At 41.2% G+C, this 20,315-nt stretch overlaps 1 protein-coding gene across 2 annotated transcripts in view; it reads right to left on the bottom strand.

Annotated features, from left to right (window-relative positions):
* The window catches only part of LOC115105861 (nipped-B-like protein), a 65,095-nt gene extending 47,532 nt beyond the window's left edge, over positions 1-17,563 (bottom strand). For both annotated transcript variants that reach the window (XM_029628310.2, XM_029628309.2), the window contains exons 1-4: positions 17,205-17,563; positions 11,511-11,660; positions 5,552-5,717; positions 5,328-5,428 (exon numbers count right to left, since the gene is read on the bottom strand). In XM_029628310.2, coding sequence (XP_029484170.1) covers positions 5,328-5,428; positions 5,552-5,717; positions 11,511-11,574 — 331 coding nt within the window. In that variant the 5' untranslated portion in view covers positions 11,575-11,660; positions 17,205-17,563. The remainder of the gene's footprint in view (positions 1-5,327; positions 5,429-5,551; positions 5,718-11,510; positions 11,661-17,204) is intronic.
* Positions 17,564-20,315: the final 2,752 nt, after the last annotated feature.

The following is a 20,315-nucleotide window of genomic DNA, read 5'->3' on the forward strand; positions in this document are numbered from 1 at the left end:
TCAGTGTTCAGTGGGTGAGGATGCTGGTTAGAGTAAATGGAAAGAGAGGGGGCTCATGGGTAGGTGTCAGTAAGAGCTGGGAGAGGTGACATTAACTTGAGCATGAGAGGCATAGAGAGAGCAGGGGAGGGGTTGTCCAGACTCAGACTGTTTTAACACACTTGGTTTGACCACCAGACAACAGAAAGAAAGAAAACAGTTTTGAGCTGAATATAACAGTATGCCAGCGGAAGGGAGAACACCCAACTGTGATTAGTGACTATTGTGATTTCCCATTGTAGCCAATTCAGTGGCAGTAATTCCTATACAGATTGAAACTCGGAAGTCCGTTACCAATCACTTAATAATTCATCAACAAAATTGATATCAGTAATTGATAGGTCTACCATTACTTGTTACTTCATTGTCCTCTATCCTCATCAGGGAGAGAAAATACCTTAAAGATATATGAATTTGGTCAGGTCGCCCAAAAAGTTACATATTGCAGCTTTAACTTACAGATGGTAAACAATTTCTCTAAAACTAAATATGTGTTGATATTAGTTGTCAGGGGTCTTTATGTCAACATCATTGTGTTTTGATGCATTTGTGATACCTTTTAATACCTTTTCTGGTAGATGTTTTCTAAGACCCCTTTTCCATCTGTTTATTCAGAAATCAAAGCCTTTACTTAAGCCTCATTTTTAAAATGGAAAAACATGCATGTTAAAACATGCATCTATGCCTTCATTTTCCAAAATATACACTATTAGCTTTCATTTGACATGCTCCTTTTAACTTCACATGCTCATGGGTCCTTTTACATGGAAATAACCTATTTTTTCTCTCGCTCTCACCTCTCCAATGTCAGATGATGATGGGCCTTTTGCAGTGGACAGTCTGTTCTCTGGCTTGTTATTTTAAAAGCTTAATTTCCCTTTTTATCCCAATCCCCATTTGATTTGACTTGGCCAAGGAATATAGCCTACTCTTTCATGTTTAGTAGACAGAGCAGAGAATTCCAACAAAGAAGCACAAAATGTTCAATCAGAAAATATTGTTTATCTCTCTAATGTTGGATGCATGGGCCTTTGCCTATAGCGTAAAGCTAGGCTATTCATATTTTTTTTTACGGACACTGAACTATCTTGTGTCTAGCTGTTTAAAAACTTAGGCTGATAACATATCCTCCTACCACAGGAGGTAGGTGGCACCTTAATTGGGGAGGACGGGCTTGTGGTAATATCTGGAGCAGAATCGGTGGTATCCATGTGTTTGATGCCATTCCATTGTACTCCGTTCCGGCCATTAGTGGGGCGGGTCGAGAGTTTCAAGTTCCTTGGTGTCCACATCACCAACAAACTATCATGGTCCAAACACACCAAGAAAGTCGTGAAGAGGGCACGACAACACCTTTTCCCTTTCAGGAGACTGAAAAGATTTGGCACGGGTCCCCAGATCCTCAAAAAGTTCTACAACTAAACCATCATGAGCGTTATTGTTATTTTACTTTAGTGGTACAAGCTTTTCGCTACACCCGCAATAACATCTGCTAAATATGTGTATGTAACCAATAAAAGTTGATTTAGTAAATATTTTCTTAACTCTATTACTTGAACTGCATTGTTGGTTAAGGGCTTGTAAGAAAGCATTTCACGGTAAGATCTACACATGCTGTAATCCGAGCATGTAAGAAATACAATTTGATTGGATTTGATATAACTACAAACATAGTTATGTTTTGGGGTTATTAGATATTTCTTAACTTATTTCCGGATATGTTCTGAACTACCCACAAAGTGCTATTTCTCAACGTCATATGTTAGTTCATATGCTAGCTCGATAACTAGCTCAAGCTGGCCAACGTTAGCATCCTCATGCGTTTCACAGACTTTGTGGCTGTGTTATCTAGTGGGAACCTGTTAGCACGGCAGGCTAACAGGTTGGGCTCAAAACGAAAGAAAATCATAGCTGCTTGCTCTAATTGTGTATGTAGTACCTTGTCTGTTCTTTTTGTTTTGTCAACTTTGACATGTTCTCTGTGAAGTAGGCTATGCAAGTTTTGTAACATTTTCCACCTTGGTTTAGTGCTAGCGCACTAGATGACTGACAAATCTACTTGGGATTTTTCTCATTATAGCTATATGATTTCCCTCACTGACTCTCCCTCGGCCCGGTGAAGCGCCAGCCTCCCCTAGCTTTCGTAGCCAACTCAGCCTGCACTATTTTAAAGGTTTTACCTTCGATTGGGCTCCATACATCAATCTCTAAGTCTCTGCTCTCTCTTTGCTTTTGATCTGCCGTTTGGTTTGTGTTATGTTAGTTGTTCTATCTGGTCTACAGTTGTTAGCAGGCTTGGTGGCTGGATAGGCTAATAGCTAGTTAGCTAAATAGCTATATGCACTTATCTTAGCCAGCTAATAATCTTTGATAACTGGTTAGATGACGTTGTGTTTTTACAAAACATTAGCTTACTTGAATGTAGCTGTAAACTAGGTGTTGATAGCAACTGGCTGACTCAGGCTAGTAAGGGCTAACGTTAGCAGACTACTAGGACTAACGTTAGTTGGCTAGCAAACTTGCAAATTGATTTGTTACAATCAATTCAAGTATTTGATGGTAACTTGGCTGAAAATTGGTTTCATTTGAAGTTATTGTTGTTGGAGTTTACGTTATAGGGAATAGGGTGGCTTGTCGGGTCCTCCATATTACACCAGACCTCGGGAAAACATTTTCCGACATGTCTTCGGAATTCTGAACAGTTTTATGTCATAACTCGAGAAATGAAAAGTGAGGTAACTTTGCATTGGGACTTTTAATTCATATACTAATGCAAATCCATATGTTAAATTTGATTACATTTATGCTACACACCCTTAAGACAGGAGGATGAGGCAAATGAAGCCATTATCTAGATCTGAAGACGGTAGATAGAAAACCTAACTCACTACTGTACTGTTTGTTGACTGTTACTTTGCTCCATCATGTGGCTCTGCCTAGGCTTTCAACAACATTCTCATTCATCATGATTCTTCCAGTTGTTGTAGTGATAGAGGTAAAAAATAATATATTGATACTGAAGGGGGGAGTATATATATATATATATATATATGTATATATAGTTTTACTTTAACATTAGCTAGTGCTAGTTGGCTGTACCTGCACTGAAACTCCAGTATTTTTCATCCTATAGATTGTTCTCCATCTTCTTTCTAAATAGTGAGCCAACATGTTTTCAGGACTTTCAATTCAATGATTGATCAAAACTAATTTTCTCATGCTCTCTCATCTCTCTGCAGCAGACATATCGTTAGCAATGTTTGGAACATCAAATTACTATAAAACCGCAATACATATAAACTCAGCAAAAAAATAAAACGTCCTTTCACTGTCAACTGCGTTTATTTTCAGCAAACTTAACATGTGTAAATATTCGTATGAACATAAGATTCAACAACTGAGACATAAACTAAACAAGTTCCACAGACATGTGACAAACAGAAATTGAATAATGTGTCCCTGAACAAAAGGGGGAGGTCAAAATCAAAAGTAAGTCAGTATCTGGTGTGGCCACCAGCTGCATTAAGCACTGCAGTGCATCTCCTCTTCGTGGACTGCACCAGATTTGCCTGTCCTTGCTGTGAGATGTTACCCCACTCTTCCACCAAGGCACCTGCAAGTTCCCAGCCATTTCTGGGGGGAATGGCCCTAGCCCTCATCCTCCAATCCAACAGGTCCCAGATGTGCTCAATGGGATTGAGATCCAGGCTCTTCGCTAGCCATGGCAGAACACTGACGTTCCTGTCTTGTAGGGAATCACTCACAGAATGAGCAGTATGGCTGGTGGCATTGTCATGCTGGAGGGTCATGTCAGGTTGAGCCTGCAGGAAGAATACCACATGAGGGAAGAGGATGTCTTCCCTGTAACGCACAGCAGTGATGATGTTTTGACACACCGCCCCAGACCATGATGGACCCTCCACCTCCAAATCAATCCCACTCCACAGGCCTCGGTGTAACGCTCATTCCGTCGCCGATAAACGTGAATCCGACCACCACTCCCGGTGAGACAAAACCGCGACTCATCAGTGAGAGAACTTTTTGCCAGTCCTGTCTGGTCCAGCAACGGTGGGTTTGTGTCCATAGGTGACGTTGTTGTCAGTGATGTCTGGTAAGGCTACAAGCCCCCTTCCAGCCTCTCTCAGCCTATTGCGGACAGTCTGAGCACTGATGGATGGATTGTGCGTTCCTAGTGTAACTCGGGTAGTTGTTGTTGCCATCCTGTACCTATCCCGCAGGTGTGATGTTCGGATGTACCGATCCTGTGCAGGTGTTGTTACATGTGGTCTGCCACTGCGAGGATGATCAGCTGTCTTCCTGCCTCCCTGTAGCGCTGTCTTAGGCGTCTCACTGTACGGACATTGCAATTTCTTGCCCTGACCACATCTGCAGTCCTCATGCCTCCTTGCAGAATGCCTAAGGCATGTTCACGCAGATGAGCAGGGACCCTGGGCTTTTGGTGTTTTTCAGAGTCAGTAGAAAGGCCTCTTTTAGTGTCTGTAAACTGTTAGTGTCTTTAACAACCGTTCCACAGGTGCATGTTCATTAATTGTTTATGGTTCATTGAACAAGCATGGGAAACAGTGTTTAAACCCTTTACAATGAAGATCTATGAAGTTATTTGGATTTTTACGAATTATCTTTGAAAGACAGGGTCCTGAAAAAGGGATGTTTCTTTTTTTGCTGAGTTTAGAATCGTGACAATTGCAATACATATCGGCACCTAAGTATCATGACAAAATCGTATAGTGAGGTCCCTGGAAATTCCCAGCCCTAAATAGTACCATCCGATTTCGTGTTATTAGCCCAATGGTGGTTTTAGCAGATGTTTCTTTTATATTTTATATACATTTTGGTTGGCCAATAAGGGGCCATACCACCGTATATCACAATGCTTTATGAGTACATAATCACGATAGGTTAAAGGTTGACATCGTCCAACCCTACTGTCCAACAGTGCTATATTTCACAAAGCAATTAAATGTCTATCAAGTATACTCAAGGCAATCAAGATGCCAACTAAATCCACTACAAACTCTCTTCAAGCTACAAGTACGGCGCCAACTCTAAAAATGATAAAGACAGCAAAGCTTGCTTTGCAACGCCTCAAGAAGCAGTTTTGACTCACAAAACACATTAGACCCAGAAAATTTTACTGAGGACAACAAATCAAGGCCCTAAGAAGCAGAGACACAGTCAGCGCTGTGTTAGGCCATACACTGTGCTCCAATGCAGAGTCAGAGGCACTCTCTCCTTACCATCCTGAACCCAGTATTGGGCTAACTTACTTTTCTCCCTGAAGATGTTGGGGTTCCTAGACAGCACTGTCTGCAGCAGCACAGGCACGTCTCCCTCCGGGTCATCACTGCCCAGGTTGTCCTTCAGCTCTCTGCAATGGGAGGGGGGAATCAACTAATGCAACTGTGGCTCATAATGAGAGACTACAGCTCACACTCTTATCAGCGGTTGTGACCCCTAGCGTTGAAAGGCGTGCGGGGATGAGGGTACTCACATGTGCTCTGTGGAAACCTGGTTGAGACTATGAGCCAGCTGGGACACCAGGTTCTCATCCCGGCAGGCCAGCAGACAGTTGACCTCCTCCGCAATCCTCCCATTGAACAGCAGACTCTTAGTGGTGGTGGCGGGGAGAGGGGATGGCAGGGGCAGCTGGTTTAACACTGCAAAGAGGAAGAGCAGACCGGTTACGCATAATTCAGAGGCCGGAGCTGAGATGGTACAGCCCCACATTGTGATATAGTTACGCAGCTTAGAGACCACCATCCGTGTACAGCCCCCGTCGCGCACCACCCTAAAATTCCCAACAAATGCCGCTCCACGTACACAGCTCCTATTGATTTGAATGTGAAGAATTATGGACTCTGATATGCGCTTTAGCCTGATAGCTGTCTGGGTGACTAATAAAACACCTGAGATGGGAAAAATAGTGCATGGATGGATCAACATCCCAGCTACTCCCCGATATTGTTTAGGTTAAAGTATTAGGTTAGGGGTAAATCCAACACTAATCAAATCAAATTTTATTTGTCACATACACATGGTTAGCAGATGTTAATGCAAGTGTAGCGAAATGCTTGTGCTTCTAGTTCCGACAATGCAGTGATAACCAACAAGTAATCTAACTAACAATTCCAAAACTACTGTCTTATACACAGTGTAAGGGGATAAAGAATATGTACATAAGGATATATGAATGAGTGATGGTACAGAGCAGCATACAGTAGATGGTATCGAGTACAGTATATACATATGAGATGAGAATGTAGACAAAGTAAACAAAGTGGCATAGTTAAAGTGGCTAGTGATACATTTATTACATAAGGATGCAGTCGATGATGTAGAGTACAGTATATACGTATGCATATGAGATGAATAATGTAGGGTAAGTAACATTATATAAGGTAGCATTGTTTAAAGTGGCTAGTGATATATTTACAACATTCCCCATCAATTCCCATTATTAAAGTGGCTGGAGTTGGGTCAGTGTCAATGACAGTGTGTTGGCAGCAGCCACTCAATGTTAGTGGTGGCTGTTTAACAGTCTGATGGCCTTGAGATAGAAGCTGTTTTTCAGTCTCTCGGTCCCAGCTTTGATGCACCTGTACTGACCTCGCCTTCTGGATGATAGCGGGGTGAACAGGCAGTGGTTCGGGTGGTTGATGTCCTTGATGATCTTTATGGCCTTCCTGTAACATCGGGTGGTGTAGGTGTCCTGGAGGGCAGGTAGTTTGCCCCGGTGATGCGTTGTGCAGACCTCACTACCCTCTGAGAGCCTTACGGTTGAGGGCGGAGCAGTTGCCGTACCAGGCGGTGATACAGCCCGCCAGGATGCTCTCGATTGTGCATCTGTAGAAGTTTGTGAGTGCTTTTGGTGACAAGCCGAATTTCTTCAGCCTCCTGAGGTTGAAGAGGCGCTGCTGCGCCTTCTTCACGACGCTGTCAGTGTGAGTGGACCAATTCAGTTTGTCTGTGATGTGTATGCCGAGGAACTTAAAACTTGCTACCCTCTCCACTACTGATCCATCGATGTGGATAGGGGGTGTTCCCTCTGCTGTTTCCTGAAGTCCACAATCATCTCCTTAGTTTTGTTGACGTTGAGTGTGAGGTTATTTTCCTGACACCACACTCCGAGGGCCCTCACCTCCTCCCTGTAGGCTGTCTCGTCGTTGTTGGTAATCAAGCCTACCACTGTTGTGTCGTCCGCAAACTTGATGATTGAGTTGAGGCGTGCGTGGCCACGCAGTCGTGGGTGAACAGGGAGTACAGGAGAGGGCTCAGAACGCACCCTTGTGGGGCCCCGTGTTGAGGATCAGCGGGAGGAGATGTTGTTGCCTACCCTCACCACCTGGGGGCGGCCCGTCAGGAAGTCCAGTACCCAGTTGCACAGGGCGGGGTCGAGACCCAGGGTCTCGAGCTTGATGACGAGCTTGGAGGGTACTATGGTGTTGAATGCCGAGCTGTAGTCGATGAACAGCATTCTCACATAGGTATTCCTCTTGTCCAGGTGGGTTAGGGCAGTGTGCAGTGTGGTTGAGATTGCATCGTCTGTGGACCTATTTGGGCGGTAAGCAAATTGGAGTGGGTCTAGGGTGTCAGGTAGGGTGGAGGTGATATGGTCCTTGACTAGTCTCTCAAAGCACTTCATGAGGACTACACATCACTGCATAAAACAATCCATAGGTTTTAAGCATGAACAATAGAGGAAATCCTGCTTCCGTCTGCTAAAGACCTAACACCTGGAGAGAAATGCACCTTTTGGCAGAACAATAACATACAAGCAGGGGTTGCGTTAATGCAGAATTCTATGTTAAAAAATAAAAAAAACACCTAAGAAATATATTGCTGCTTTTTGTAAACGCAGATCTAAAATGCCTATTATATAATTTCTGCTCGGCATAATACTATTTTTTTGATTCAGTTGCACTTCACACGGATGAGAATTCACAAATGGGCATTTTATATATTTTTTTAGGGCGGTCAGCCTTTTGAAAATGCAGATTTCTGAACTCTAATGCAACCCCTGTAAAACTGAAATGCACTTCTTGGGATTGCTTAGCAGGTGGATAGGAAACATCAAAGAATAATTAAAAGAAAAGATGTTCTCACACACAGTACTTGCAAAGTCACTTGTTTATTTTGTGCCAATGTTTCAGCCTCATGGCTCTTTGTCAGAGATCATATTTGTATTCAAGCTACCTAAGCGATTGGATAACTAGCACAGAACATTTGCCTGGAATTGTAGTCAAGAGAAATTGCCATCCAGACTTTGACACTTAGCCACGGTGTAATTTATTGCATTGAAAGTCCAAGCACTAAGGCAACAAAATGTGCACAGGTGGATACTATCTATTGGCACTATACATTACACTACCCATGTCACTCTAAAGCAAAGGCTATTGAAAAGTACCATCAATAATAGTGTGTCCTAAATATCAAGACAGCAATATTCATGTAGAGAACATTCATATTTTATTACAGGAAACAAGAGTGCAATAAAAACAAGCTAAATTCAATCTTGCCAACTTGGTAAATTAATTATCTAAATACCAAGAAATGAACTTTGCGGCTGGCAGCACTGACCATAAAGCAAGCAAAATGGTCCTGCCTTTTTTTTAGAGGATTGTATACATTTGGAAAACAGCTTTGTATATACTATAACTTTGCAAACTATACAGGGCTGGACAAGAAAAAAAAGAAAGTCAGACAAAAAATATAATTTTAAATGGTTCGAATAGACAAGTAAAAAAAAAAAAAAAGATCACAAAAAGCAAAGCCGTGAGTCCATATATTGATATTCTGTGACAGTAAGGAGTTATTTTCCCAGTTCTAGCTTATTTTCCCAGTTCGCACGATCATGAAAACCCCAGAAAAGTTGTGAATCTGTGTTCGTGCCCAGGCCTAGGAGAAAGAGAGACACTGTAGAAACAGGTAGCCTAGCCTATAAAATAATGATAGTCTGTCTAACTACAATAGGTAGCCAATGCAAAACATATCATGTAGCCTGACTAGTTTTCTTGGTAGGCCTATTTAACCATTATTCTTTATTTAACTAGGCAAGTCAGTTAAGAACAAATTCTTATTTACAATGACAGCCTACCGTTTAGCATCTATTAATGTCATTGTCATGTCAGATGTCCTAAAAAAACCTTTTTGTGAATTGATGAATGGATGCGTTAATTAACCATTGATAAATACATTTGTAAAACCTCCTCTCAAATGCTTATCTATTGGTAGATAAGAAAAATCTGACTTGTTGAAAAACTGCGATTCCCAGCTATTCACCATTGTCCGTGTAATTCTAACATTATAAATATTCCTAGAATGGTTGAATTGACTCCCATGCTGTCAATAGATCTCCCCTGAAACCTGACTATGTTTAGCCTCAAGGTTGTAGATAAACATGTCTTAGTTTTTTACCTTTGAAGTAGTGTAAGCCATGCTATACAATAAGGCCTGAGATGTGGTATATGGCCAATATACCACAGCTAAGAGCTGTTCTTAGGCATGACGCAAGCTGAGAGTCTGGACACAGCCCGTAGCCATGGTATATTGCCCATATGTCACAAACCCCAGAGGAGCCTTATTGCTATTATAAACTAGATACGAACGCAATTAGAGCAGTAAAAATACATCTTTTGTCATGCCCGTGGTATAGTCTGATACCACGGCCAATGTACTTTACCAATGTACCATCAAAGCTTGCAGCTGGTCTAAATGTCAGTAGACGCAGTCCTGAAAAATAGCCTGGCCCTGCTAACATCTTTTCACTTGCTTTCGAGGTACCCGTAAGTAGAGCCTTTGTTAAAAATTTAGCTGCATTGATTTGGAAAATATTCAGACCCGTTCGTTCCCCTTTTCCAAATTACGTTGCTGCCTTATTCTAAAATTGATTAAATATTTTTTTCCCCTCATCAATCTACACAAAATAACCCATAATGACAAAGCGAAAACAGGTTTAGCAATGTTTGCAAATATGAGACTCGAAATTGAGCTCAGGTAAATCCTGGTTTCATTGATCATCTGAGAGATGTTTCCAATTCAATTGATTGGACATCATTTGGAAAGGCACACACCAGTCTATAAGGTCCCACAGTTGACAGTGCATGTCATTGAAAAAACCAAGCCATGAGGTTGAAGGAATTGTCCGTAGAGCTCCGAGACAGGATTGTGTCGAGGCACAGATCTGAGAAAGGATACCAAAAAATGTATGCAGCATTGAAGATCCCTAAGAATACAGTGGCCTCCATCATTCTGAAATGGAAAAAGTTTGGAACCACCAAGACTCTTCCTAGAGCTGGCCACCCGGCCAAACTGAGCAATCGGGGGAGAAGGGCCTTGGTCAGGGAGGTGATCAAGAACCTGATGGTCACTCTGACAGAGCTCCAGGGTTCCTCTGTGGAGATGGGAGAACCTTCCAGAAGGACCACCATCTTTGCAGCACTCCACCAATCAGGGCGTTATGGTAGAGTGGCAAGACGGAAGTCACTCCTCAGTAAAAGGCACATGACACCCCGCTTGGAGTTTGCCAAAAGGCACCTCAAGGACTCTCAGGCCATGAAAAACTTTGTCCTAAATGCCAATCGTCACATCTGGAGGAATCCTGGCACCATCCCTACAGTGAAGTATGGTGGTGGCAGCATCATGCTGTGGGGAAGTTTTTCAGCGGCAAGGACTGGGAGACTAGTCAAGGTCGAGGGAAAGATGAACGGCGAAAAGTACAGAGAGATCCTTGATGAAAACCTGCTCCAGAGTGCTCCCGACCTCAGACTGGGACGAAGGTTCACTTTACAACAGGAAAACAACCTTAAGCACACAGCCAAGACAACGCAGGAGTGGTTTCGGGACAAGTCTCTGAATGTCCTTGAGTGGCCCAGCCAGAGCCCAGACTTGAACCCAATCAAACATCTCTGGAGTGACCTGAAAATAGCTGTGCAGCGACGCTCCCCATCCAACTTGACAGAGCTTGAGAGGATCTGCAAAGAAGAATGGGAGAAACTCCCCAAATACAGGTGTGCTAAGCATGTAGCGTCATACCCAAAAAGACTCAAGGCTGTAAACACTACCAAAGGTGCTTCAACAAAGTACTGAGTAAAGGGTCTGAATACTTATGTAAATGTGATATTTCAGTTTATTATCTATACATTTGCAAAGATTTCTGAAGACCTGTTTTTGCTTTGTCATTATGGGGTATTGTGTGTAGATTGATGGGGGGGGGGCGACGACGACGACACATATATAATCCATTTCAGGAGAAGGATGTAACGTAACCAAATGTGGAATACTGAAAGTCTGAATACTTTCCGAATGCACTGTACCTTTCATAATATACTGAACAAAAATAAACACAACATGCAACAATTTCCAAGATTTTACTGAGTTCATATAAGGAAATCAGTTAACTTTCCGAATGCACTGTATATCAGTTAATGTGTGAGTGGCAGTGTAATACTTACAGTCAGTAAGGCTAGCGATCCCAGCAAGAGTAGTGATGGGAACATGAGGCATATCCCCATTCATGCTGAAGATAGGGGTGTGGGGGTCGTGTCGATGCACAGGTTGCTCAATGTCGTCGCCCTCCAACTGTTCCTCACATCTCCCGACCGCTGCAGAACAGAGAGGACTTCATTAGAACAGCCACCGGCAATGCCCTATTCACAATATCACACAACGCTCCTCAATATGCAACACTGTCCTCAGAGGTGCTAGAGCATGTTAAAGGGATAGTTAGCATTGGCACACTAAACTACCTCTTAACTTCCTTCATTCTGGACACAGACACATATAAATGGTATCCATGAGTTTGTCAGACTCAGAGAAAGTAGATCATGGACTTCATTGCCAAAATCCAGAACTATTCCTTTAAACCAAAGCCTTGGCAAAAACAGAATCAAGAGGAGCAAGAATCATCAGTAGACAGAGATGAACAAATGGGTTTACATTAATTAGACACTATAATTCAGCCAGGGCTGAGGGGATTTCACAGAGTAAAGAAACTGAGTAAAAAAGGCTACTTGTTGTACACATGGGGAAAGTGGTCGATGAATGGCAGAGCAAACACACTATTAGTACAACACTTTTGCAGACATGCATGTGCATAGTACTGGTGGTGCTTGCCCTGAAAAGTTTCAGGGGTGTCATCAAAGCAACCCATTCAAAATACATGCAGATGTATGTTTTTTTCATCAGGACTTAACTGCAGTGCATTTAAAGAATTTTCCCAAACCTTTTGCATTTGGACTGAACACCTCATTATCATTCACTACTATTTTCCTTGAAGCCACTTTCAGGGGAGAAGACAACCAGAGGAGTAATTATCCCACTATAGCATGATCAACACGAGATTGACAGTAGAGACAAGGATCGGCAACACATAGGAATAGGCCTAGATGACGTGACATGGTACAGCTCCGTTATCAGTGGTTACTGGGGTAGTTCCTTGACAATCCTAGAAAGAGGTGTGCACCCATGCGTGCTTAAATGAAAACTGCCACCCCTTTCTGGACCCAAATGCTTATGGTCACTCTGGGGCTGTGCTGGTTGGGTAAGAGGGTGGGCGAGCAAGCAGCACAAAGGATTATCTGGTTGAAAGAAGGCAATTCCTCTGGAGCAGCAGGGTCTTCTTGAAAACACTTTCTTTGAATTGCTCCCTAACTGCATTTGCAGGTAGCTACTATAGCTATACTATTACTTTAAGGTGTTTCTTTCCGGTCAATAACCATCATTCAAGCAGTAACATTCAGGCATTGCCATTGTACTTTGATAGATATGTTAATACAAGTACATTAGCCATGAATATAGCAGACCTGCAGCTTGTATGTGTAGGCTAAAATGTGTTGGTCAATGACAATCCAACACGGTAAACTGATTCAGTCATAGCTACGACATTGTCCACAGATAATGGGCCATTTAGCTTAGTTATGCAAGAATAAGCTAATGTACTAGCTGAATTAAATAACATTGAAAAAGTAGCTACACTGGCTATTTAACTAGCAAAGGCAAGTCAAACTAGTCCTCTTCCCTGTAAATACGTGGCAGCGTAACAGACGGGTGAACGTTGCCATCATTTGCATACGCTACTCAATAAACATAGTTAATAATGAGGTTGTTAATTTAGCTAACATGTGCACGCAACCTTTATTAGCCAACTAGCACTAGCTACAGAACTATTTGGTATTTCTTTCATGCCTAACATGAGATAGTGGCTCAATCTCAATACCCCCCTTTAGCATGATCCTGCGTGTCGTAGTGGTATTCCAATTCAACTTTCAGCAAGGTGTAGTGCCCTTTCAGCCCACTATTTGGTCCTCCAAGCGAATCGAGATGCAGGCTTTCTATTGAGCGATTCCCAAAACTCCATTGAACTCTGTGACCCAACCCTGGAGAGTTGCTGGGTCGTTCCATTTAATTTCAGCATGCAATGACACCCACCATCTCACAAATTGTTTCTGTTTGAAACAGATAAGCATACCGGAAGCATTACCAAACTTTTTTAAACAATGAGCAAGACATGAAGAATCCAAAGATGTGGTCAAAAGTCATCCACGGACCCCCCACTGCAACAACGAGTATCTGATCACTAAATGGTGCAGTTCTTGCTATTAGGTGATATAACCCCCCCCCCCCCCCCTCATGGGTTGGTTGTTTACTTGGCCAGTGTTTTAAATGCTAACTTTTTTTTGCATTTGTGGCACAAATCCAATTCAAGTCAATGGTACCTAGGTTAGCATTTTTGCAATTCATTGCATTCCACAATCAATTTTTAGATACTTTAAGATGATTTGGACATGAAGAGTGAACATTTTAATATAGACTTGCATTTGATTTGTGACATAAATGCTAAAGGTAGCACTTGAAACAGTGGCCAGGTAAACTAAACCAAAGTATGGGTTGATGTCATACCAGAGGGGTATCGTACAAGGCAAGCTAGATCTACTCAGGGTTTTCCAAAGCTAACCAGCTTCAGTTAGCTTCACATTCCAACTCAGGCTTCAACCGTACTACGATGGTGGATATATGCCTGTAACTGTGCGTGCATGTGGCACATGGCTTGTCAAACGCCGAACTCTTCATTGAGACAATGGTGAAACATCAAAGGCGAGTCCGTGTCACATTTTAATTTCTTCCGAAATCAAAATGAAAGAAAGGTTATCTTGAAAATTCAGCAGGCCTATGGTGTGAAATAGGCTTTTAGAAGTGCCGTCTTCATTTTATTACTTATCATTAATTCCAACTTTGGTGTGCTTATCAATGCACAACCACCTTTTTCCCCACTCCTATCGATAAAATAAGTGTATTACGTCATACAAAAGTGTTACTGTGAGTGAAGTTTAAAATGCATTGTCATTCCAAAATTTGTCATGTGATATATTTTAACATTACAATTTTTGCACACACAAAAACGCTTGATTAATTAAATATTTAATCGGTTTACCTCCTCAAATTAACAGGATGATGACACAAGAGGGATCTGATTTCATTGGTCCTCAACTCGTGGCTCAGTCATTTCATTCAGGGTAAGTGGAGTTAGTATGCCCCGGAACAGGTTAGTTAGTTCTGATGGATTCGTTACTAGAGTGAAATGCTTACTTGTTAAGTGTTAAGTAAAAAATAAAAGTACATTTCCATTTCAAAAGATATCTGACCAACTAACATTAGACAGCTAGTTATACATTTAGCTTGCTATATGGGCATTTGCCATTTGTATGAATTGTAATTCGTGTTGATTAATGCTTTAGGGACTGAGTAAACCAACCTGTAATCTTGTGAAAACCAGTGGATAAGCATTGAACTTTACTGCAAATTTAATAAACCATTTATTAAGCTTGCCTTGCTGTTCATAAAAATAAAACATCTGACGTGTCATTGTTCTTTATTGTAGTAGTAACGTTAGATTGAAGTTATTCGTCATGCAATTGCAGCTGAAGTAACGTAGCTAATTAACTCAACATTAATTGCCAAGAAATTGCAGAAAATGACAGCGTGAAGGAAATTTGACCGTTATATGTCAACCTGCTATTATGGAAAGGAGCGTTAAGTAGCCTAAAGGTTAGAGAGGTGTGCCAGCAATTGGAGGGTTGCCAGTTCGAATCCCGGGTCCAACTGGAAGAATTGGTGGGAAGTGAGCTGGTAACCAGAGAGCAGCTGGTATCAAATCCAAGATACCATTGTCTGCTGTTGTGCCCTTGAGCAAGGCACTTAACCCCCAAAAGAACAAGCGCCCAGTGTGGCAGCCCCCCGCACCACTACAAAAAAAACAGTATATGTATGCATGTGTGCCTTTCGGAGGGGTTGTGTTAAAAGCACAAGTAACATTTTGGTTGGACCTTGTGTGACCAATAAAGTGTCCTTAATCCTAAATCCTGATGCTTCAGTACAATTCAACATTGAACTACAGCCAGAGCATGGGTACTTTACGGGCACATTGTTGTTTTGCAGTTCTCATATGTTAAGTTCGTATTTGCTGCATGAGAAATATAAATTAAGCTATTACTGCCGCCAGTACAGGCATTGTGAAAAACACAAAGCTTCTCGTCAATGAACTGCGTGGTAGGCTATCCTTCGGTGGCTTCTGCTGTTGGTGAGTGATGTCTCATGCCATAGGGTTATTTATCTCTCCCTACCACTAGTTGCTCTATTTGAGGGACACTCCCCTAACAAGGGGCACTCAAACGAGGGGGAGGGCTAAGGGGGGGTATTGGGATTGATCCAGTGAGGGCCTTCTAAGCATAATTTGCTAGCCAGGAGGCTAACCATTGTTAGCAACTGAGACTCACTCCTTGAGTAACATCAGCTAGGTACATAGTTATAGTTAGCTCATCTAGCTATACCTGGATGCCATGATCAATATGACATTCCTTTGATCACCCAGATGGTTGAGAACCGTTTGACGGCAAGCAGGATTCATGATTACAGACAGACTCTTGATTTTACACTCTGCTGCTCGGGTTGACAACATAGCAGCACATCTGTCTCTCTCCCTCTCTGGCAACACAGTAACGTTAATCGGATACAGTAGCCAGTAGGTTACTAATTGCACAGCCCAAAACCAATTAGGGTCCAACGTATTTCAGCAACTTTCTTATCTATCATCAAACTTAGCGTTTACAAGAACCCAGTGTTGCACATCCTTTTTCCTGAAGATCGTTTTGCAAGCAATGTACCTATATGTATATTTTTTATTAAGTTAGATTAATATCTACATTGATATGTTGCTAATTTCCATGGAAACAAATTAATCAACTTTGTTTGAAGTAACCAATCCAGTGCAGAGGGAATGGCTATAGGTATATTTAACATGTTATCAACGAGACAAGACATGTTAAATATCTGTGGTGTATGTGATGATTCCATTTGATAAATTGTAACTAGATAACTTGGTAAATAAAGCTGCATCTATAATTGTATAAGTGAATGTAAATTATGCTGAATTTGTACAATTTGGTAGCCTCTAAACTGAAAAGGAAGCTTGCCCGTCTTGTTAGGCAAACGTTTCAACCAGTTTAGTTGCCATCTTTGCAAAAATCTCCTAGCACTAGCTAGTGTGTAGCATTAGTCACTAGATAACTAGCTAAACGCCTATTTCTCAGCACATCTGGCTCCACCATAAACGTCAGCAAACATTAAACTAATGAGAAAATCGTGTAGTTGCATTTGTTAGTTTTGACTAAATAGCCAACAACTACCTCGTTGGGTTACGCACCTAGCTAGCTATAATATTCCAAACCTCGCTAGATAGCTAACAAAAGTTAGCTGTGGCTAGCTAACGTTAGCTAACTACCGAGACTGCAACCGAAACCATGCTTGCTTTGACTCGCCCACACAGTCGTTCCTTAGCCACGGTAAGGCCATCCCTTTTGGTTTGTTATCATGATTGTTCGTGCAGATAAGGATTTTATTTTCACCGTCTCAATGGCCTACGTCGGCCTATTAGCTTGCTAACTGAACCTCGGACTTGCCTGAGGAAGCGTAACCCCGACCCGACGCCTATGAGCGGATACAAGGCAATAAGCAAAATAAAGGGAGAAATGACCTATCGGTGCATTCCATAGCATCTAACCTGGTTCACTGAATATTAACAACACCCGTGTAGCCGATCGGAATTGTTTTGTGATGGTGCTCCTAAATCTATTTTATACAATCATATTTACCTCTGGATGTGTTGATAAAAAGAAATGGTTGCAATGTGGTTCGAACCGTGTCTCTAGCTCCCTCTCCGTTCTATCACTCTAACAGCTCCTCCGAGTACCAGTAATAATATAACAACAATAATCCGGGTCGGGAGGGTTCGTTCGTCTTCCTTCTCACTGCAAACATCTATGCTTAAAGGGGGCAAACGTTCCCATAACCGGTACTTGCACCGGTTTCCCTACCCCAGCAGAAAGTGAGTGCAAATTCCGACTGGTTTCGGAAAACAATCCAATGTGAAAAACAGGAACGCTATTGACGCGGTGATAAAAGGGATCCACTCAGACTATCCCCCTTCTCTCGCAGAACAAAATGCCGACCGGAAGAACTGTTGCAGGAATAACTCCCTCCACCGGCGCCAAACCAACTACCAGCAGCAACCATAGCCAGTAACAGTTACTTCCGCCGCTTTCTGCATTGCTGCCCTTTGCTAGGATTTCTACTGTACACTGATAACATCCACACAACTACAGTAAATATTTTGGAGAGGTCGAGGTCACTTGTGAGTATGCAACGAGTAAAACCAATGTAAGTAGTTGTTGCTAGTTAATAAAATAAGATAAGTAACGTTAGCATAATGATAATTCCAATACATACATCGTTTCCAATATAGTCTTGTGAAAAAGTAAGTACACTCTTTGGAAAGTATTATTTATATATATATATATATATATATATATATATATATATATCATTATTTATTTTATTTTGTACATATTTGGACACGGATATTTTAGCAAAATTCCAACCACATTCATTGATAAAGGTAACCCAATTTAACAAATCACACAAAAAAAAAAATACTTTGAAAATGTTATGCAATTAAAATAAACAAAAATGCTATTTCCTTATGCAGAAAAAAATGTACACCCCTACCTTTTACCATCACCTAAAATGGCTAAAACCAGGAGCAGGTGCAACAAAACAGGTGCAAATGATTATGAAATCATTGGAGAGAACCTTGGGAGGGTCCAGCATTCCGTAAAGATTACAAACTTGGTCTGGTTTGGTCATAACCATATGGGTGTGTGATAACACATCATGCAAAGATCAAAAGACCTCAGAGGCCCTCAGAAGAAAGATTGTTGATGCCCGTGAGAGGTTACAAATCCATTTCCAAGCAATTCAAAGTACATTGTTCCACTGTCCAACAGATCATCTACAAATGAAGAAAATTCCAGACCACTGGCAATCTACCTAGGACAGGTCATTCTACCAAATTCAGCCCAAGAGCTGACTGAAAGATGCTCAGAGAAGTCTCTAAGAACCCTAAGGTAACATCAAGGGATCTACAGGCCTTTCGTGCCACAATCAATATCGAAGTACATGAGTCAACTGTCAGAAAGAGACTGCACAAAGTTGGCCTACATGGGCAGTCAGGAAGGAAGAAAAATAATATCAAGACAGGACCAAAACTACTGGAACAATGTGCTCTGGACAGATGAGTCAAAGGTGGAGTTGTTCGGCTGCAATGCCAGACGCCATCTTTGGCAAATACAAAACACTGCCTTTGAACAGAAGTACCATAAAGCATGGAGGCGGTGGCATTATGGTTTGGGGCTGTCTGAGGGCCTGGCCAACTTACCATCATTTAGTCAGCCATGAATTCCATATTGTATCAGAGAATTCTTGAGGAGAATGTGAGGCCATCTGTCAAAAAGCTAAAGCTGAACTAAACATGGATCTTGCAACGGGACAATGATCCAAAACACACAAGCTAAGATACAACAGAATGGCTCAAACAATAAGCAATGGAGGGTTATAGAATGGCTGAGTCAAAGCCAAGATCTCAATCCTGTCCAAATGTTGTGGGGGGACTTGAAGCTGGCAGTGCATGCAAGAAATCCCTCGAACTTGACACAGTCGACGCAGTACTGTAAAGAGTGGGAAAAAAATCTCGATATAAGAGACTGATAGACAGTTAAATGAAATAGCTACATTAAGTTTTTCTGCCAAAGTGGGCAACACCATCTATTGAAGCTTGGGGTGTATTTATTTTTTCCGCACTATGGAATTGAATTTCTGTTGATTTTTGATTAATAAATGATTGAAAAGTATCATCTTTAAGTTTAATTTGTTAAATTAGGTTACCTTTATCTGTCAATAGTGTTGAAGTGAAGATAACATATCCATTTGTCCAAATTTTTACAAAAAAAACCAACTTTCTAGGGGGTGTACTTACTTTTTCACATGACTGTACATGCATAGTAGTTGTGTATTCTATTATTTACTGTACAAGAACATTTGGAATTTGGACTGGCATGAAACCTATCAGTGTTTTGAGACAATTAAATAAACAATCATCAACAGGCACTCTCTCACACACACACACACACACACACACTTTACAAAACAGTTACTTTATGGAGATTCTTAGAAATAAAGATATGATGACCACCATGATAGCAAATAATTCCAGATATGTTGGTGTTATCTCCTGTTGCATGCACCCACAAGCACACGCTTTCACACTTTACTTTTGATTGACAGGTAATATTAGTTTAAGTCAGACCTAACACTGCATTCTGCCTATGATAAAGAATCAACAATACCTGAGTTAATCAAAGATGTAATCAGCATAACACTAATAGAAAAGGAGTAATATGTATATAAACTCTGGAATTCTGATGCTATGTATTGGCCATTGAGAGGCTTTGAAGTCACCAGTCGGCCATATTTGCACTCCCAGTAGTAGTCCTCCATAGGAATTAATGGAATTTTACAGTATTTCAATTAAATGTTAAAAGGACAAAATTGCATGTTTTTAAGTATTTGTTGTAGAGGGGACAGTGGCATTAGTAATCTCTAAAAATGATACTTTTAGGAATTCTAAGTTAAGGAAAAAGTTATATATTTTGTAATTTTAAATGTTTATGTTTTGCTCACATAATATAATTTAAAAGTATGCATTAAGGTATCTGTAATGTAATAAATGTGGCAAAAACAAATTTAGATATTAATTTACTGAACAAAAAAATAAACGCAACATGTAAAATGTTGATCCCTTGTTTCATAAAAGATTCCAGAAATGTACCATACACACAAAAAGCTTATTTCTCTCCAATTTTGTACAC

The sequence above is a fragment of the Oncorhynchus nerka genome, linkage group LG22, assembly GCF_034236695.1.
Source record: "Oncorhynchus nerka isolate Pitt River linkage group LG22, Oner_Uvic_2.0, whole genome shotgun sequence".
NCBI lineage: Eukaryota > Metazoa > Chordata > Actinopteri > Salmoniformes > Salmonidae > Oncorhynchus > Oncorhynchus nerka.